The 21,619-nt window shown below is 42.6% G+C and overlaps 2 protein-coding genes across 5 annotated transcripts in view; both read left to right on the plus strand.

Annotated features, from left to right (window-relative positions):
- sigmar (Tumor necrosis factor alpha-induced protein 8-like protein sigmar) overlaps positions 1 to 4,326 on the plus strand; it is a 66,031-nt gene extending 61,705 nt beyond the window's left edge. For all 3 annotated transcript variants that reach the window (XM_045756285.2, XM_045756291.2, XM_045756290.2), the window contains one exon: positions 944 to 4,326. In XM_045756285.2, the coding sequence (XP_045612241.2) occupies positions 944 to 1,237 (294 nt within the window). In that variant the 3' untranslated portion in view covers positions 1,238 to 4,326. The remainder of the gene's footprint in view (positions 1 to 943) is intronic.
- Positions 4,327 to 11,868: 7,542 nt separating this feature from the next.
- On the plus strand, positions 11,869 to 21,001 carry LOC123766858 (collagen alpha-1(I) chain). Of its 2 annotated transcripts, none has more exons than XM_069307517.1 (5): positions 11,869 to 12,019; positions 14,916 to 15,093; positions 15,283 to 15,370; positions 16,918 to 19,128; positions 19,246 to 21,001. In XM_069307517.1, exons 2-5 carry the CDS (start codon positions 14,927 to 14,929, stop codon positions 20,608 to 20,610), a joined length of 3,831 nt encoding a protein of 1,276 aa, XP_069163618.1. In that variant the 5' UTR covers positions 11,869 to 12,019; positions 14,916 to 14,926; the 3' UTR covers positions 20,611 to 21,001. The 2 variants fall into 2 exon arrangements, with proteins under 2 accessions (XP_069163618.1, XP_069163619.1); XM_069307518.1 differs by having other exon boundaries at positions 16,918 to 19,062.
- The last annotated feature ends 618 nt before the right edge of the window (positions 21,002 to 21,619 follow it).

Here is a 21,619-nt window from a genome sequence, read left to right on the forward strand (position 1 = left end):
CAAAGGAAATGCCAAAATAGATGGCGAACCACAGGCCCGCAAGGGCCTGACAGCTGAGTGGACAGCACTTGGGATTTGTAGTCCTAAGGTTCCTGGTTCGATCTCCAGTGGAGGCTGAAACAAATGGGCGGAATTTCTTTCACCATGATGCACCTGTTCACCTAGCAGTAAATAGGTATCTGGGGGGGGGGGGTTAGACAGCTGCTACGGGCTGCTTCCTGGAGGTGTGTAACAAAAAGGAGGCATGGTCGAGGACCGGGCCGCATGGAAGCTAAGCCCCGAAATCATTTCCAGATAACCTAAAGATAACCACAAGGTTAAGGAGATCATATCAAGATGATTTTGTTCATACAGTTTAGTAATTCATTTTGTCAGGTTCAGGCATCCTGTTATATAGGCACATTAGTTATATTGAGGCCCCCAGGGTCGAATTATTGACACTTCTCTGGATGCAACCCCACAACATGCTGACCTGGGTACTTGTTCACTGCTAGGTAAACAGAGGCATTAGGTGATAGGACATGTACCCAACCATTTCTGCCCAGGATTATTAAAAGTAGATATGTACTGTTGAAGTAAATCTAGGATACCACAAAACTTTGGTTATGGAAGAGTTAATTTTCTCCCACCTGATTTTAATTACTCGTACACACACACACCAGTCTTCCATGTCTTCGATGGCTTGTTCATTACTATTTGTCATAAAAGTTTTAATGCAATTGTTTTTGTAAACACATGCTAATTGCTTCATTATAAATGCCAAACTAATGTGGCACATTACACGGTAACGAAGTCATTGGCAAATGGTTTTTGTTACTGGTGGACCTTCAAGTGTTGAATTACTAATCAGTAATATGAAATTCAAAGGAGATGTGTTGTATGAACCTCTCTTCTTAATTACTGAAATGAAAAAGTTGCACTTACACACTATTTATTTTTACAGCTTCGAAACAAGTTCACAACGATTGTCAAGACAGTCATCAGCTTCTTTGAAGTTGACTTCACCTTCGACAAGGCCTTTCTTACCAAGAATATCAATGATTGCCGTGGCCTCCTAAAGCAACTTGTAGGGAACCACCTGACAGACAAGTCTCTCGGGAGGATAGACCATGTTCTCGACTTCTTCACCGAGGCTGCCTTTCTGGAGGAGATGTTTAGACCAGAGTCACCCCACCGTCCAACACTTCAGACAATTATAGACGACATGAGCAAAGCTTTTGATGAAGGCGGGATCTGAAGTGTAAAATTTGTGTCGGTGCACAGTGTCTAATCCGATATTTTTGAGTCACATGATTGGGATTTTTGTGCTTGGGTACTAATACTTATAATTTAGTATTGGTATTTACAATGGATGAAATAGTGAAGAGTTAGGAGGAATTGTTTTGCAAATGAATTGAACTACCCATGTATCATAATTTTGTAGTTAATATAACATTATCATAAGTCCCATAAATACATATGGTTAGGCATAAGGAGTTGCTAAATACTGTGGCATTATATGAAGTATTTTGTATACAGTCATTACTGGGACCTTCTTTAACAAAACCCATTTTATTGGAAGATATTTTTTATAATGTTCATCTCATAATCTTCTGTAAGGTACATGGACAATTAGTAATGCATCTCTCCATATTAAAAAATACTTTTCCTGCAATCAGAGCAATTACTTTAAATATTACACCAAACATTAGTCACAGCACTTCTTTGCAATATTCTGTTTGCAAAGACAAAACAAATTTGCTCAAAATTTGCCGAAGATATTTTTTGCCGAGTTTAGTCAAGACCTTCTAGTGACCTTACTCGCTCACAACCCGTGAATGGGTTGACTTGCAAACTATTCAATCTGGCCCCTGTACTGAAAGTGAGCAGCTTTGCCCTTGCTTGGGATGGTGGGAGGGGATAGTTTGTTAAAAAAAATAAACAATAGTTTTTTAAATTCTTTAATAGTTGTCAAATAAAGAATTACAGTTGTTTAAAGAGGAAGTGGCAAAAACCATGATTTTTAAATAGACTAGATACAAAATACCTATGCATTTTCTTGCATTGCATTGCACTTTTTGAAACAAGAGTGCATTTAATGTTCATCATGGAATAAACTTTAGATAACCCTGCAGCTGGGTCCAGTCCTGCCAACTTCTCCCTACATTCTCCTTCCTCTTGGAAATAGCTACTTGCTCAATGCTTCACCTCCTTGTCACCAAGCACTGTTGTTCTCATTAAGAATGTCTTGCCGAGCTGAAATAAAACAAAAGCAGTAATGTTTATGCTCATTGTAGCAAAAAATGCCCTTGCGTGAAGTGAGAACCATCAATTTATCACAGGGCATGAAAATCTTGCAGTCAGTATTATGTAGATAACTGGTACTGTTCTGTGTGCCAAAATAAACACAATACTTAAATAGAAAAAAACAAACTTGTGTGGATCCTATGAATTTTCTAAGATTATGGTAGACCATATGTAGATGCACATTGATTTAAATATACCACACCGATATGTAGGGGGTAACATTTTTAGGAGGTAAAATCCCTTTTCTTTTAATTTGATGTTTAAACAGAGATTAATAAAGCTATGCATAGGTGGTTATTCTGTGGATTTCTTTATTTTCATCATAACTCAGAATAAATCTTTAATGGGTCTGCACTGTTCCTTGTTTAGCCTTCATAGGTCTCGTGAAACCTTAACAGTAACAGCCCTGTCACCAGAAGTTTCGTTTGACTACTGTATTACAATACATCATGCACATGTTTGATATTTTCTTGTTAGTTATTATAATTTTTGGTGCACAACTTTAACAAAACAAATGCTTTAAAATTTACCTGAGCATTTTCATTATCATTATTCAATTGTTCAGTGCTGGGTCACTATATTTTCTTTATGCATATTTACAGAAACTACTTGCATTACTTTTTATTTACAATTTTTGTTTATGCAAAATTGTTTATCGGATACATGCCAGGTGTATAGCCTTGTACAGTATATAATGACCGATTGAATCGCATTATTCTCTTCTGGCAGTAAATCTTGACAGTAAAGAGTAATTTCTTCTATTTATTGGTGTAATTTCTTCACTTGTGATGTTCATATCCGTGCTTCCAATGTGTCTATAAATTTTATGTAAATAAGTTATTTTGGCAATGTCTGTAGAAAAGGCCCCAAAGCTAACTTTATTTGACGTAATTTGTATGAATAGGTAATAAATAGCATTGAGGAGACTGCAGCACGTGCTAATTCTCATGTGTTCATCATGATGATGAAGCAAACCAGATCATCACTCCAGACATAGGATACGTTATTTTTAATAACTATTAGATTTAATATTTATAAAAGTTTTTGGCAATACTCGTTACCATTTTTTTTTTCTTAAACTAAATGTTTTAATCATGGTTGAAAAAGAGTAACCGGTATTAGTAGCATGTGTTTGTAGTTTAAGAAATCTCTTTAGTACTTAAGATTTCCAGGTGAGCCTTATTTATTGACGTTTTAGTTTTATAAATATACACATTCCTTGAGAGGCCTTTGCTGTACCAGCATATACGGTAAGGTATGGAAATTTTATTTTCAGTTGCAATTTGTAATTTTTATTTTGCATCTGGTTCATTCCCAAAGTGTGAAAATTGTATAGGAGGAAATTTTAGAAAAGGGTTTAAATCTATTTAGAGGATTATAATAGGCATTTAATGGAAAATATACTTTACTGAAAGCATAAATAAATATAAAAATAAAGGACTTTTTTTTTTAAATTGCATTTAACTTAAAAAGTTGATTTAAATTACAGCATAAGAATATTAATTATTTGGTGTATATATTTAGCTGCTTTTTCATAAAGTTGTTAAATATTTCATGGTTTACATGCATCTGCTCATACAAGCCTTAAGTGGCAAGCATTGAGGGTAGGCATATCATTCTTGAATCATCTAAATAGTATATTGGGGTATAATTTCCCTCTTAAAGAAAGAGTACATATTCAATCATTTAATTAATACTGAAGTACAGTACATTAATGGCATGTTCTTGCTTTATTATTTTTTATATCAAACATTTTAGTGTTAAATATGACTGTGAAATCTGCTCCTCATTATCTAGGATTCTACGGACTGATAAATCCCCAGGAGCAAAAGGTTCAAATTGGGTCTGAAAGGTAGAAAGACATTTTAACATTTAAAATGAAGTAATTTTCAAATCTGGATTGCCTGTTTTTTTTTAGTTCCTAAAGTACAATTAGTAGATCAATGCCTTTAGAAGAATATATTTTATTGTATAATGGAACTGTATGCAATGTATACTTAAAAACATATATACCTGCATAATAAATTAAGTTTTCAGTTATTTCCAGTTTGATTAAACAACTGATCCTTAGTGTGTTTAAATATACAGTATATACAAGGAACAGTGGGTTATGAGAGTACTAATGTTTAATACATTCTTGTAAAACTCTTAATGCATAGCATTTTGGGTAATTTTTAAGGTTAACAGTTAGTAATGCATCTGCGAGCTCACTCTGGCCATAGGCTTACAAATAGTGGCTTCTTTAGAGCTAAAAGGATTGCAATTGTCTTGAAGTAATGAGCATTAATATTGATAGGTGCGTCGGTTTTGGTTCTTGCATTTGTTGGGTGAAAGTGCAAATTGATGATTTTTTCCCCAATTAATGAGCTACAGGGTGGTTGTTAAAAAAAAAAAATAAACATTTGTCTCTAACCCTTTAATATAGCCATCCAAAGGTGTTTGCTCCACAAGATGCTTTGTGCTCAACAATGTGTGTTGTACTTTTTAAGTAATTTCATCAGTTGTAATTTAGTTATGCAGTTTAAGGATTTACCAATTCGGCTATACAGTATAGGGTCCCGGAAGTCGAGTTCATTCTTAAGTCTCGATCGATTGAGAATTCTAGGTTCAAATCCCAGGTGGGACAGAAATGGTTGGACACATTTCCTATTACCTAATGTCCCTGTCCACCTAGCAGTAAATAGGTACCCGGGAGTGAGTTAGCTTGTGAGGTTGCATCCTGGGGAGGGTCAGCAGTTCCCTCCTGCTGGTCAGCAGAAGAGGGTCCTTCCAGGGTTCGACCCCTGGAAGGACCTCGATATAAGCCTAACATGTACTGTGTAAACTGGCTGCCTGTCTCCTGACAATGAATTAAAATATTAACATTGATATAAACTGGTGACTGTTTTAATCTTAAATACTCAGGCACCATACTGGTGAAAAAAACACAAATATAAAAAAGTTAATGCCATACAAAATGTTACTGCAATTCCATCTTGGGTGTTGCTGGTAAGATTAGCGAGTCATGAAATCTGTTCACTGTTTAACTTAATTTTTTTTTTTTTTTTTTTTTTACAAATGCCAAGAATGAGTGAAGAGCAGATGAATGTAACCATAAGATATTTTTTTTTTAAGTAGATTGCCTGAGCCCAGATATATCCTGTAGATATATACTGTAATGCAATATCACAGTGTGCCGAACATAAACCTTAGTACAGTATGTAGTTAAAATAAATTAAGATTTTTATATAGATATTTTCAGTAAAAGTATAATTTTTTAAATTTATTTCTAGTGACTATATTTTCTTAAAGGTCTGTAGGGGTTTGAAATGAGGAAAATGATTGCATTACTGTACTGTAAAATAAAAAAAATTTTGTAGTGTACATAGAGAAGCAACTACGCAATCAAAGGTATGAGTGTAATTAATGTGGCTTATCTCGTGTGTGTGTGTGTGGTGTGTGTGAAGTTTTTTAAGTGAGAAAATGTGTTGTATAAAGTATTATTGTATCTAAAGCATGTATCTAACAGTATATTATTTTCTCTGTTGGGATTTTTTTTTAAGATTTTGTCAATACAGTATAGTTAAATTTGAAAGCACACAATAGTATGTGGGTTTTAATTCCAAAAATGTCTATAAATTGTATTATGCCTTAAACTTGTAAGTTTTAGATAATAAAATATCTGAAAAGTTTTGCAATATTTCAAAAATATTTAAATACAGTATTGCAAATATTTCATTTGATTTTTTGAGCAAGAGAAAACGGCATACCTGATGGTGATAATTATGGGACTGTATATGTAATTTTGAGTGTTACAGTATAGTACACTGTGCTTGTATTGGCATGTATAAGTATCATACTACAAATGACTTTAATCTGTAATAGTATGTATATTTTGTTTATTGAACAAATCATAATACTGTGGTGTACAGTACAGTATTTAAAATTTTATGACTAGTTTTAATGTGACAAACTGGCAAAGCAAATCTCTCAAGCTGTATATAATGCTGTCTGTTATAGAACCTTATTTTCATACAGAAATAATTCATATGAAGCATTAAACTTTTCTTAAATATGATTTTCATGAAATTTGATTAAGCTTTAGAGAAATACATGAATTCTTAAACCAGAAATAGTTCTTTGCTGAAGCCAATTTAGAGCGTGTTAGTCTTTGTCAGGTAGAACTTTGAAGATTGCTTCGAAAATTTAAGACATCTTGTATAAAATGCAGCATGATCAAAATACAGTATATATTGTGAATTTACAACTACAATCTAAATATGAGAAAACAAGTAGTACTGTATAGCAGAAATTTCTAAAATGAATCAATACAGTATTTAATGCTTCTAATTTGTCAAATGCAAGGAGTTGTAAAAGGGGATGCAAAGGCAAATATTTCTCTAGCAATGAAACATGTTTGTACGAAGAGCAAATACTATATATTCTTGTGTGACGGATTGTGGTACATAACTGTAGCTGAAATAACATACTGTAGTTGTTTGACGGTCCTTAGTGTGGGGGAGATGTGTGTGAGTGAGGCAGGCAAGCAAGCAGGCAGTCTGCACTGATGGGGTGATGGTGTGGACAGCCTTCCCTTGGCTAGTGGCACTTAAATGAACCCAACAAGCTCACCACAAGAATAGTATACTATTCCATACTATTGTATAAACAGTTAGCATATACATAATATATGTAACATACAATACTGAGTATAATTATGATTACTGGTATATACACAATTGATTATATATATGATTATAATTATATTAGTACTGTATATAAAAACAAAAATTACTAAATCTATAACACAACATATTCTGTAACATCCAGACTTTGGCATTTGTTGTAGTCAAGAGATACAAGTTTGAAATGAGAAACTGCCCATAGTAACTCATTAAATTATAATTTATACATTCTGTATTTTACCTAACGAAGCCAGCATTAGCATTAAATAAAAACCATGTGTTGTATGATATTATAAATAAGCTATAACTGCAATGGGCTTTGTAAATTGCAGATATTTAAAACTATTAAAGGCCTTGTTGTCTTTCTGGAAACTCAAAACTAGAGTATTTAAGGTGACCAGCTCTGGAGAAGTATAGAGTGCATGAACCATTGAAGATGCTGTGATTTATACTGACCAATGTAACCTTTATATTGGCAAGTTGGCTCTGACAGTGGTAACATGGTCTTTGACATCATCTGACATGACAGACGTTCATAAATAAACTTTAAAACTCTGTAAATATTTCTTTAACCTATTATTACATTTTTTAATCTTTTTCCTTTAATTCAACTATTTAACCACCCCTTTTCCAGCTAAGGCACCACAGCCTTTTAGCTGTGATGCCCGTGTGCTCTGCAAATTTACCCGAATTACCTGACTTTACCTCGGGGACACTTATGTAGTGGCCTCGACGAGGACAGGAAGCCGGCAGCTTCTCGAAAGTCACACCATTTGGCAGGATTTTGAAAATCTGCAGCGTTTTGGCATTTTCGGCTTCGAGTGATAGGCTATTTCATGGGTTTATAACTGTAAAAAGCAATCTCCTGGTTTATGTCCTGCTTTGTGGCTTATTGAGTTTCAAGCTGTTGCTCCTATTGTGTTACATCTGAACTTTTGAATGAGTGGTCTGGATCAATAGCCTCCAAATAGTTCAGGATTTTAAGTTTCAATGCGATCAGCCCCGTCATGTCTGGTTTGCAGTGTTATTAGCTATGTAGATGCTAATAGTGTGATTAGAAAAACTTCTGTTTTAGCCAAAAAGAGATGGATCTCCAGGACTGGGTCAATGCCCCAGTTCTCTAAGTATAATAATTATAATAGATTATAATTATATTATTACATTAATATATAATTATATTTTAATATAATTATAAAATGTGTAATAAAATTTCTTAGGTATGGGTGAGAGATGGCAAAGCACTTCATTATATTATTGTATGTATGTACCTTACCTAAATTATGAAGTAACGTGAGTTGACTCGCCCGTATTTACAATGGACAAGGATAAGGTAAGGAGAGGATTCTAAAAAGATGGCCTTTGGTATTCCAAATAGAATTTCCTCATCGGGTATGTTTAGTTAAATTCGCCTAAAAGAAGTAATGGCAGAGATAAAGACAAAACTAGAAGCAGCTTAATGTCTTAGAGATTTGGAAAGGTGGGACGAAGTTAAATGGAATACACAGGATATCACTGATATCACAGCAGCAGTAATTGAATGGATGTTTGACATCAATTTACGGAAAAAAAGGAACATCAATCCAGATTCAAGGAGCAATGTTGTTGTTACGGCCCTCTCGGGACGCAACGGGGTTCTTACTCTGATGTAGTTAGAGGAAGATATATATCCGGCCCCAAGCCAGTAGAGGCTATCAAGGGATGCGATCCGTGACGCAAGTAACTTAAAGGGAGTAGGGAAAGAAAGGTAAGAACTTAATATAATATAATATAACCTTCACCATTTAAATATATAAAAGTAAAACGTACACAAGGGGGAGGGGTATTAACACTTTACAAAGGGGATCAACACTGTAGTCTTCTGCTGGAGACTATGGATCCTCGAAGCTAGGTGCTGAGTCCGCGGTGCTTTCTTCGTGGCCTCAAGACGTGTCCTCTGAGAACGCCGAGTCTACCCTGGCCACAGGTCAGCCACAACACAGGTCCACTGGGGGCACCGTCGTGGAGGCCGTCAACCACACGTCCAGCAGGTCTGCTGGCAGGTACTGAGCCACCAAGGCTGGTACGGCCACTCCACGAACGATAAAAGGGGTACGCCCTAGACAGGAGTCTCGTGTGATATCACCAATCACCCTCCTGTCCTCAATACCCCAGTGGATTATCGTCTCCAACCGTCGGTCCCGGGTAAATCCTTCCACTGCCACTCCACTGGCAGGCTTAACACACCACAGTGTTCTTCCGGGGGGACGACGTCACGACAGCTGCAGCAAACTTCACTGTATGGAGACTGGCTGCCTCGGGTAGACTGACTCCACCTTCAACACAGTGGTCCCAGGTCGGCTCTGTAAGCAGACACGTCATTAATAACAGGGGCACTAATACACCACACTCACAGGCTCAGATACAAACGCCCGACATATCCACTCCATAGATGGCGCTGTCGTCGGAGCACCACCTCACCAGAGGTCAGGAGCGGCGGTGTTGAGCGCTGAACCAGACTGGAAACTGGTCCTCGAGGCCAGTACACGCTGTCCTCACTAGGTGTCGTCGTTCGTTTGGCGGGGGTTTCGGGAGCTGACCCACAGATGGCGTGTTTGTCACTGCTCCAGGCTCGGACGTTGAATCCGGGTTCGTAACAGTTGTTAATGTGGTCATTAAAGTATAACCACAGAAAAGACCAGGATGAGCATCGGGTAACGCATTACAGTGGAAACTTAAGAGATTAGAAGCTGAAGCTCATGTTAATTTTTCTGAGCTTCAGAATCTTCCACTGTCGTGCATCTACCAGATGCTCATCCTGGCCTTTTCTGTGGTTATACTTTTTTAATGGTCATTCTAGCAACATTGCTTCTTTAGTTAAAGAAAGATGGAGAGAAAAAGCTAAGAGGTTATGAGGTTATGGAATGTGGTTCAGGTAGAATAGATAGGACATGTAAGAAAGAACAGCCCAAGTGGGGCTAGGAAGGAAGCTCAGATATATTCAATGGAGAGAGAAGGTTGGGATAGAGAAGACTATCGAAAATGCAGGGCATCTCTGGAACAGTGAGAGAGCCTGCCTCTGCAATGGGGCTAAAACGATGGAAGAGGCATGACCTTTTCTTTGGAGAAGTAAGAGAATGAAGGAACCAGCTTACGTTTTAGGCTAGAAGATGGTTTAGGTGGAGAAGGTTAGTAGCAAAATTCATTTTGATACGAGAATGAACATCAGCTGTGACCTTAAGGGTGGTAGAATGGCCAAGAGACGGGAAGGCCAAATGGAGCCTAGAGAACAATTGAATATTAATGGAAGGTCTGAGATACGGGTTCAAACCTGGGGGAGGGTTTCTGTAAAAAAGGGACGTAGGTGTCAGAAGTGCATTTGAGTGGGGACACTACAACAGAGAGCAGAAACGTAGAAGATGGTTTAGTCAAGGTGTCTGCAACAAGAACACGGAAACGTTTTTTTAACTCTGGACAACCGAGATCAGGAGGGTTCACCTGTCAAATGTAGTTTTCGCTGTATGGAGGAAGCGAGTGTGTCCACTTTGACAATGAAGTGTTCCCTAATATTCTAGAAAAGTTTGAATATCGACATGGCAGTATCTCAGATCCCTACCGTCAATGGTAACATTGGATTGGAAAACAACAGTACCTCAAATCCCTGTACCTCTACGGGGACCTTCAATCACAACTACATATAATTATACTCAATTCCACAGGGACCCTCATTATCATCCACAGATACACTCATCTCTACAGAGACCCTCACCCTCACTCAACTTTTAAAACACATTCATCTAACATATTGATCTCAGAGAACTAATTTTTCTCGTGTGGTGCAATATAAACCAGAATTTTCTAAATTAGAAGTTAATAGTATTATATATTGATGGAGGTTACCAACATTGCAGTAATCAACTAAAACTAAATGTTTGGTTCTGTTGATAACTGCAAAACTGATATATTTCGTGAAAGCCATCCTCATCCAGAGACAACTTTCATTCCAGGAAATATTGAGAGCCACAGTACTAACAAACCAGACATGACAAGAGCTGATCTCACTGAGGCGATCTGGTGGTAAATTAATCCAGACAACTTCTTTAAAAGGTGTAATGTAACACATAAAAGGGGCAATAGCTTCAAGTTGAACAAGCCACAATGTAGAGCAGTAAACAGGAGATACTTTGTCACCCACACGGTAGTTAACACAAGGAACTTCCTACCCACCGAAGGCATAAATGTTTAGACAATACTTCAGATCAAAATCCAGATAGAATAAATCATCAGGATCAATGGAGAACCTTCGACAAGCTGCTAGTTTCCTATCCCCGGCGAGGACACTAATGGAATAGTAACCACATCGGGTAAATTCAGGTAAATATACTGCCTATCTCTCCCGTTATAAGTTAGTTTTGGACCTATGCAGTCAACAAGAACCCATTATGTGCCTCTTTACAGAGGCACATAATGGGTTCCACATCCTTACCCACGGGATGGGTATGGGATGCATAATAAATAAAGAAATTTAATTGATATAAATTATAACAAACGCGTTATGTTAATATAGGGATTGTTTATAGTATAGTGTGGAAATATGTGAACTACCACGTTTCGAGTCATGGCTTCGAAAAAGGTCGAATTGGTAAATGTAAGCAGGACTATTTCCGACTGGGATAATAAAAAAATTGTGCTTGCAAATTGCGAATCCGCCTTAATTTTATTTCGATAATAACCTATATACTATAAAACCTATTTATTATACGTGGGTTAAGCATTTGAAATGCGCTTTAATCAGAGAAAAAAAACTATTTTCGATAAAAGTTCTAACGTAATCAACTGTAGAGTCTTGTAAAACAGCCATGTAAAGTCTCTTTAACTCATAAACAGTAGACACGATTGTTAGATTGTAAAGCTTTTGGTCAATATTTTGATATGCTTGAGGACAGACTTGGTGCTTAGAAAAAATATTTTCCCCTAATGAATATGTAACTGAGCGAGGCTTTTGAAGCCTCGAACTGGCTCACAGGTGATGACGTTCCGGTTGGCAGACAGTTGGTAGCAGTTGGTCACCAGACATTACAGTGAGAGCTCCGGTAAGTCGTCTGTGGGACTGTGAAGGTCATAGGGAGTTTTAAAGCTATGTGAACATGGATGTTTTAGTTGATAGGATGGCAATCTAGGAAAGTAGTGATTAGATTACCCAAATTTTATGTCTAAACAAACAGTTTTACAGTCTTGGAAGATGTAAAGGATTAATACATCTTGGTTATTAAAATATTGTGGCCTCGATACACCTCCAAAGGTTAGCACGCAATCACACCATGACCATTCTACACGCTAGAAATTAAAGAAATGACTAGGTTTTAATCGGTCCTGGACCATCATAAAATGGTATGATGAGACGAGGTTGGAATTAAGTTAAGATGTAAAATACACAAAGGATGAGGTAGCTAAAGCTATTCTCACCCCGTTGAGACGAGGTTTGTCTTTAGTCGGCTACTTAGACCGAAAAGTTCAAAGTAGCACGGGTTATGGTACTCCCGCAAGTGGAGGCTCTACAGACATTATCTGCATTGGTAACTGGTACTACACCCGGGGATAGATGGTCCTCATGGTGCCCTTGTCCCGAAAGGCTGGCTGTACTAGTTATGGAGCTGGTGGGTTAGTGTAGATTTCTAAATTTTCTGTAGACAAATAGATATATTTGAGACGAGGGAGGCATAAAGGCAAGGAAAGTGAATAGACAAATCTTAGAGGAAGGAAAGGCAAAAGATACGGAAGGTAGGGTGTAATAATGGGAGCAAGAGAAATGAAGAGTAGGCTTGTTGGGTAAAGTTTATAAACTTCAGGACATTTGAGTATGTACTGTGAAAGGAAAGTGTAAACAGCAACACAGCCAGGACTAAGGTTCATGTTGGGTAGATTATGTATCGGAGAACATTCGAAAAGACGGCGTCTGTATAGAAGCAGGAATTTTTTTTAGATGACCAATAAATAGGATTAGAACCCTTAACATGATGGAACATTGTTGGTGGCTGCAGACTTTACTTCTATAGTATTACTTAGGTTTGCCATAGTGTATGGCCAGTTCATCCAAAGTATTGGAGGACGAGACGAACAGGAAAAGTGTATACAAGCGGCTTTTTTCCTACCACAGACGTGGCCACACTTGCAATGCTAACCCGCATATATACATTTTCTTCTTTCCTCCATGGACAGGGTGCGAGATTTGCCAAACGTACAGTTCGGGGATTTATTGAACAATCGACCACAGAAGGTGATTGTAGTGCTTTTAAAAAGCTAGACTAGGTTAAATGTGTAAATACAGATTTATGCTACATAGTGTTCGATGTCTGTCATTAATGTGCATTTACAAAGGCGAAACGTAACTGATCAGCAAGCGGCATTAGAAGAGAACCAAAGTGTTAGGTTTGCTGTGGGCTCCTTTAACAGTACATACTCAAATGTTCTAAAAATATAACCTTGCGTAACATAAGCCTACTCTTAAATTTTTCTCCTGCTTCTATTATTGCACCCTACCTTCCGTATCTTTTGCCTTGATACTTTCTTCCTTTAATATTTGTTATGGCCCGTATTACATGCAACCTTGTTCCCATCACAAAACTAAATCTTCAAAGATGAACAGAAGTGTTCATAAATTTCTAGTTGGTCAAATCTTCAGCCGCGTTGACTTGTCATCTGCATAACGTAAAGAGACGTTAGTGGTTTAACACGGGTATGTACCAAGCGCTATTTTAATTATATTAGGAGGCAGAATGGAATGTGAAGATACTTGGACCAGGTTAATTATTAATGCATAAATGTTAATTGGCTCGCTTTGCCTTCTAACTGTTGTTCATGTCGGTTTATAACTACGCAGTCAAATTAACGGTTAAGTTATTGCATATTAAAATTTATAAACCAATCTCCCAACTTTCCACCATTTGACTAGATTTACACTAGATTCATAATTCCTAATTAAAACAAAAATGCAGGAAAATTAATGAAATGTGCATGGTTTGGATGTCTTCTGTAGGCAGGTATAACCTGCTTGACGGAGTAGTTCTACCAAAGCCCGGCCAGGGGCTTTACGGAAGTACTAGTCTATGCATAATTTAATCTAGAGTACCGTTCTCATTTTAGTTTTATCGTATAGTCATCCAGAGTGAGACTAATATCTAGCGACACTCGTGGTGCTATTCCTCTTCCCCGGCTTGGTCACTCTTAATACATTTGAAACGGATAAATGACCCATGTAAATTAGAGTAACAATATTTTGGATTCCAATATTTAATTGAACACTTTTATTTGCATTTACTCTGGCATATAAATGCACACTACCATTATTTGACGGCTAAAACCACAATTGATCCTCGCCAGAAAGCCAAGGAAAATGGCTAAGCACTTGGCACAAGAATTCGGTTATTTGCCCACTTTAGTTTTAAATTGGACTAGCATGAAGATGTAACTGTACAAAGCACTTGATAATGGCAAAATGTGAACTAGGGCAGCCTGATCACATTACAGGGACTTTAAATTATCTAACGCAACTAGTTTCTTTGCTCTAGACCACCATTATCATTTGGCTATTTACAAGACTTTGCTTTAGTTTAGTTACGCGGTTATACCTGGCGCTTCCGCATTTGATTTTTCCCGACATGTCGGCTTCCAGGCATCACCCACGGCTCCCAGCAGCATCAACCATTAGGCTAGTAAAATTGATGCCATGTATGTTTTGATACACTCCCGAGCACTTATAACTATTAATGTTTGACGTGCACCGCTCGTATTCTAATGATTAACCCTTTAAATTAGATTTAATTGGTTCAATGTTGTTGGGTTTTTAAGTGTACTGAAAGTTTAATTTACAATAACATAGGCTATATACACGGTTGAAACTAAAATTCTAAGTTATGAATAACTCGCACCTCACTAGCTGTACTGCCTATGACCTCCATCAGGGTATAATGTTCACTTATGACATTTTAGGGCAGACTACAATGACCAACGAGAACATAAAGTGGCTGCGGCCGGCGACGCCCCTGGAGGAACTGTTCGAAGCGAGGAATCGGCAGGGCACGTTCCTCTCGGTCTACGTCATGAAACTAGGCTCTGCTGCTCCTCTGGAGCCCCACACTGTCAAACAAGCCCTCCTCCACCTCTACAGGTAAGTGGGATGGGTGGGGGTTGAGGAATTATGGGGAAGTGCCTACTGATTCAGATTGTCCCTGGGTTTGGTAGTCGGTGGGCCAGGTAGTCTAGGCAGTAGCCATCATTCTTGTCTTTAATACCCAAAGTAGGCTAGAAACATTTTTATTTCGGTTCCCCATTTTAGTTTACTCCTTCTTAATTTCAGGAAGGTGCCGAACCTCAGAGCATGTTTCGGTAGTTTTGAAGACCAGACTTGGTTCAAGGAGTCGACCAACGACAACATCGACTTCAAGGTAACACAAATTTATTCGGTCCTTTATTTAAACTGTCGCGATGTATTCTCTCGCGTCATTGGTTTACTAAAATACTAGTAGCCTAGTACGTAGCCCTCGTTGAAGTCTTGCTACCAAAGAGTACTTTAGGAAATTAAAAAGCATAACTTGTTTAACTAATTTGTTTAATGATGGCCGCAAGATTAGATAACGGTGACATGATTGACGTTTATATGGACGAAAGAATATAACTAGCAAATAAGGCTCGGAAAATGCGGTAAAAATCGTAAAATGTAAATTACTTAAATTTGATTTTTAACTTAAAGATTAGTCGTATGGAAAAATTAAATGGAAAGGTAGCAACTGGTTTCCTGGATTAGGAGTAGATAACTCTCCTGTCGGAATAAGTTAGAATAAAGTGTAACGTCTCGTATAGGTCACAAATCTAATGTTTCGTACGCATCCATTGATGTTTACAGAAACGCAAGATTAGGATCCATTAACATCTTGTCACGATAGACATTGGTTTCTAAATTCAAATTTGCCAAGTAGAAGACTGTTGGGTATTGTCTTCAGAGCGCACAGCTGGGACTTTTGTGCAAGCAAAATTTTACTAGTATTTTTACCTCGTACTTTACTAGTACTTGGTGACGACGACGACCATAGTACATATACAGACATAAGACTCAAAGTAGAAATCTGACATTGAATTTCGAAATACCGAAAGATTTTTTTGTTGCAGACAACCTAACCTTTAGAGGTCTGATGTAGAAATGGGCTATACTTGGAATAGTTTTTAGCTTGTTTTGTGGGGGGGGGGGGGGTTGTGTATGAAGTAACTAGTACAAAATTCTGGAATCTAATTCTTCAGTACGTAAATAGTTAATAAGGTGGTTACAAAAAGTACAAGCTGTACCAGAGGATAGGTTGGCTAACCTGGCTTCTGGTGACTCCCTAGACACATTACAAAAAACTCGCACAACCTCTTTTCAGTGTAATTAGCCCGAAAGGCTTCAAAGGTTTTCCAAACCAAAGATCCAAAGTGATTCCATGCACCCGCCAAACCCCCAGTTTATGAAAGAAAAAAGGTTTATAAGACTCAACTGATTTCGTACGAAAACTTCCAGAAAAAGTGCGTCACTGACGAATTTTGTCCAAACCACGTAGCTGTAAATGCTTCACCCACGTACTAAAAAATATAATAATCGCCAACAGAACCTAAACACCTAACTTGTGCCTATACATCAATAATATGCTAATGTATTAAAACATTTAATTTATATTTGGAAATTCCTGATTAGAATGAACAGCATGTAAAAAGTAATGAATGCCTGTGGGGTCGACCGCTTGATCACGTGGACTTGAGCAGAGGACGTGTTGGTTTTCCTATGTAAACATAGCTTAAAATGCTCAGAACGGTGAGCTCTGTACCAAGATGTAAATGGCTTAGGGCCTTCATTAGGTGGCGGTTATTGTGATGCAGATAGTGTAGCTGAGGACTTTATTTTGTATTCGCTAGTGATGTTATTTTCTTAAGAGTTCGGAAACGAATGGTAAATTTGTTGCAGGTGGTGACAGATGAGGACATGGAGGGAGTCATGACGAGTATAAGGACTTGTCACTACAAATCCTTCGAAGGGCCACTATGGTGTGCCAGGTTCCTGCCCGACGCCAGTCCTGAGGGGCCCGATGCCAGCCCTGAGGGACCAGACACCAGCCCTGAGGAACCCGCCACTGGGCCCGCCGCTGGGCCCGACGCCAGCCCTGAGGGACCCGCCGCTGGGCCCGACGCCAGCCCTGAGGGACCCGCCGCTGGGCCCGACGCCACCCCTGAAGGACCCGCCGCTGGGCCTGACGCCAGCCCTGAGGGGCCAGGCGCCAGCCCTGAGGGACCCGCCGCTGGGCCAGGCGCCAGCCCTGAGGGACCCGCCGCTGGGCCAGGCGCCAGCCCTGAGGGACCCGCCGCTGGGCCAGGCGCCAGCCCTGAGGGACCCGCCGCTGGGCCAGGCGCCAGCCCTGAGGGACCCGCCGCTGGGCCAGGCGCCAGCCCTGAGGGACCCGCCGCTGGGCCAGACGCCAGCCCTGAGGGACCCGCCGCTGGGCCAGACGCCAGCCCTGAGGGACCCGCCGCTGGGCCAGACGCCAGCCCTGAGGGACCCGCCGCTGGGCCAGACGCCAGCCCTGAGGGACCCGCCGCTGGGCCAGACGCCAGCCCTGAGGGACCCGCCGCTGGGCCAGACGCCAGCCCTGAGGGACCCGCCGCTGGGCCAGACGCCAGCCCTGAGGGACCCGCCGCTGGGCCAGACGCCAGCCCTGAGGGACCCGCCGCTGGGCCAGACGCCAGCCCTGAGGGACCCGCCGCTGGGCCAGACGCCAGCCCTGAGGGACCCGCCGCTGGGCCAGACGCCAGCCCTGAGGGACCCGCCGCTGGGCCAGACGCCAGCCCTGAGGGACCCGCCGCTGGGCCAGACGCCAGCCCTGAGGGACCCGCCGCTGGGCCAGACGCCAGCCCTGAGGGACCCGCCGCTGGGCCAGACGCCAGCCCTGAGGGACCCGCCGCTGGGCCAGACGCCAGCCCTGAGGGACCCGCCGCTGGGCCAGACGCCAGCCCTGAGGGACCCGCCGCTGGGCCAGACGCCAGCCCTGAGGGACCCGCCGCTGGGCCAGACGCCAGCCCTGAGGGACCCGCCGCTGGGCCAGACGCCAGCCCTGAGGGACCCGCCGCTGGGCCAGACGCCAGCCCTGAGGGACCCGCCGCTGGGCCAGACGCCAGCCCTGAGGGACCCGCCGCTGGGCCAGACGCCAGCCCTGAGGGGCCCGACGCCAGCTCCGAGGGACACGCCGCTGGGCCCGACGCCAGCCCCGAGGGACCCGCCGCCAGCCCTGAGGGCCACGCCGCTGGGCCCGCCGCCAGCCCTGAGGGACCCGCCGCTGGGCCGGACGCCAGCCCTGAGGGACCCGCCGCTGGGCCGGACGCCAGCCCTGAGGGACCCGCCGCTGGGCCGGACGCCAGCCCTGAGGGACCCGCCGCTGGGCCGGACGCCAGCCCTGAGGGGCCCGATGCCAGCCCTGAGGGACCCGCCGCTGGGCCCGACGCCAGCCTTGAGGGACCCGACGCCAGCCCTGAGGGACCCGCAACTAAACCCGTAGCTGGACCCGACGCCAGCCCTGAGGGACCCGCCGCTGGACCCGACGCCAGCCCTGAGGGACCCGCCGCTGGACCCGACGCCAGCCCTGAGGGACACGTCGCTGGGCCCGACGCCAGCCCTGAGGGACCCGCCGCTGGGCCGGACGCCAGCCCTGAGGGGCCCGACGCCAGCCCTGAGGGACCCGCCGCTGGGCCCGACGCCAGCCCTGAGGGACCCGTAGCTGGACCCGACGCCAGCCCTGAGGGACCCGACGCCAGCCCTGAGAGACCCGCCGCTGGACCCGACGCCAGCCCTGAGGGGCCGGACGCCAGCCCTGAGGGACACGCCGCTGGGCCCGACGCCAGCCCTGAGGGACCTGCCGCTGGGCCGGACGCCAGCCCTGAGGGGCCCGATGCCAGCCCTGAGGGACCCGCCGCTGGGCCCGACGCCAGCCTTGAGGGACCCGACTCCAGCCCTGAGGGACCCGCAACTAAACCCGTAGCTGGACCCGACGCCAGCCCTGAGGGACCCGCCACTAAACCCGCCGCTGGACCCGACGCCAGCCCTGAGGGACCCGCCGCTGGACCCGACGCCAGCCCTGAGGGACCCGCCGCTGGACCCGACGCCAGCCCTGAGGGACCCGCCGCTGGACCCGACGCCAGCCCTGAGGGACCCGACGGCAGCCCTGAGGGACCCGACGGCAGCCCTGAGGGACCCGCCGCCAGCCCTGAGGGACCCGCCGCTGGGCCCGACGCCAGCCCTGAGGGGCCCGACGCCAGCCCTGAGGGACCCGCCGCTTCGTCGTCCCTATCATCACAGGACAGTAATTCTACATTACCATCTCGATCCTTGAACACTTCTCTTACTCCAGCCCCCTTGACCGGCATCAATGGCACGTCTTGCCCTACCTTTACCGCCACGCTGATCTTGGTGAGTGGCTCCTCGTCCCCCGACCTACCCACAGCTGGCTCTCTTAAAGTCTCTCCACCCGCAGCTCGATACACAAGTTCAGCTCCGGTGTCGCCATTGTGTGGCCTTAGCCCGTTTAGCCCAACTTCACTTGGTTCTGCCCGGAGGTCGCCGTCGGGTGCTAGTGAAGCTTCATCCTGGTCTTCCCATGTGGAGGAGAGGTCGTCGTTGCCCTACACTAGTCACCTGGCTCTTGGTCTACACAACAGTGTTGCTGATGGCTTCACGGCCATGAAGATCTGTGGGTTCATCGTGAAGCTCCTAAACGACGTCATCGCGGGCACGCCTATTGATGAGCAGCAACTTGGTGAATTTGCCACTTGGGAAACCTCTTGGATGGCTTGGGGGATAAAGGAAGTTAAAGACGGCGATGATACTTTACTGATTCAGACACTGAAGGAAGAGTTAAAAGCTAAGAAAAAGTGCAAGTCGGAAGTGAAAGCTCTCTTCAGAGTGCCGGAAGATCCTGAAGGAAAGGCGTGCCACATTACTCGCACCCTTGACCTTGCCTCTACAAAGAACTTCCTCGAGAAGTGCCACTCGCAAGGAGTAAGGCTTCATTCAGTCTTCTGCGCTTTGGCCAACGTGGCTTTCGTGGACCTCTTGATGGAGAGGGACGTTGTTCGCAACTCCTACGTCATCTGTAGCAGCCACTACAGCAACCTGCGACGCTATTGGAAGAGCGACTCTTCTCTAGGTCTCGGCTGCAACATTGCACCCTTCCATCTATGTGTAGATACAAAGTCTGACGAAACTAGAGACTTCTGGAGCTATGTGCGGTCTTTCCAAGAGAACTTGGAGAAGGCCTTGGATCATGCCACAATGCGGAGAGAGTCTTCAGCGTTTCAGATATTCGTCCCTGAAGTATTGGACCATAGGCAGGTTTTACTGGAACCATGGCCTTTTGAGACCGATTATTACACATCCAACATGGGTGACGTGACGGCCCTTGTAACGGAGGGAGGTCCACACGTGTATCTGGAACACCTGGTGTCCTCTACATCGATCAATAAGTTAAGCTTTGGATTTTCTCACGTATTTCACACCTTCAGGGGCCGCTTTATCCACACCTTGGACTACAACACACAGCTTGTCACAGAGACGGTAGCAGAAGAGTACTGCAACAGGTTGTTTAAAAAACTACATGAAGTAATAAACGGCTAGGGAAAATGTGTACAATCTTCTTGCACATGATGCCAGATCTATCTGGTTGGGTACTACTTGATCAACGCAAATTGATGGATAATTGTCAATATTTGTGTAGTGGCGTGTCCACTTCCTAAAATTAGTGCTGTAAACTTTAAAGTATTGCAGGCTGTTTGTATCAGTTAGGATGGAATTAGGGGTTGCGTGTAATGTGCCTGTAACTTGCTGTTTTCAGTCTTCCAGCAAGACCGTAGGACTGAATTCTAGTTTTTCACAATTTTACCAGCTTAAAGTACTGTCATAAATAACTTAATTCAGTTTGATGTATTTCAAAGCCTGAATTTCCAAACGTGCAATGTAATTTAGTATACAAAGAAAAATCACTTTTTAGTAAATTTTCACTATATAATTAAGCAGTTTTAATCTTCATTAAGTTATTAACACATCTTGATCAGCTGAGTTCGTAAATTTGTTTTGAAACTTTAATTTATTGTGTATTTAAATAAATTGTGTGCAAAAAAAATATTCGTATCATTTGAGACCGACATGAAGAGGTCTTCGTTAAACAAAGATTATATACGCCAGCATTTAATGTCCCCTAACGCTTATTAAAGTCGGAGATTGCCATATCTCTACATGTTTGGCTTCTTATTTGTTCGTCAGTACAGCAATGTGGAAAATTGTGGTGGATCTGCACGAAGTACACTATTAGAACTTTTAACTTGGTAATTAAAGATTTAATTCCGTCCATCCACTTGGACTAGTAGGTACAGCAACGGCCTTGCTTCTTGCAGGTCGGAGTTAGTCCCTGCTGGTCCAAGCTATTGTGCATAATTCTGTCAAATACCAGATATTGGGCCTAGTCTGCCTAATAGTTCTATAGTCGTACTGCCTTAGCGATCTCCCCCCCCCTCAAATACGTTACCATCTATTTTGAGTAAGCAAATAAAACTTACATTGCGGATCTCTACAAACGGTTGAATGTTAGCGCCAACTTTCTCAGTACCAAAGGATATGATCTCACATT

This window comes from Procambarus clarkii, chromosome 60 (genome assembly GCF_040958095.1).
Source record: "Procambarus clarkii isolate CNS0578487 chromosome 60, FALCON_Pclarkii_2.0, whole genome shotgun sequence".
NCBI lineage: Eukaryota > Metazoa > Arthropoda > Malacostraca > Decapoda > Cambaridae > Procambarus > Procambarus clarkii.

What these genes read in the sequence shown, in the direction of transcription:
- LOC123766858 (XM_069307517.1), top strand. Translation starts at nt 14,927, where the DNA reads ATGACCAACGAGAACATAAAGTGGCTGCGGCCGGCGACGCCCCTGGAG. An exon ending in ACGACAACATCGACTTCAAG is followed by an intron (nt 15,371 to 16,917) that starts GTAACACAAATT and finishes AATTTGTTGCAG; the next exon opens with GTGGTGACAGATGAGGACAT. An exon ending in CTGAGGGACCCGCCGCTGGA is followed by an intron (nt 19,129 to 19,245) that starts CCCGACGCCAGC and finishes AGCCCTGAGGGG; the next exon opens with CCCGACGCCAGCCCTGAGGG.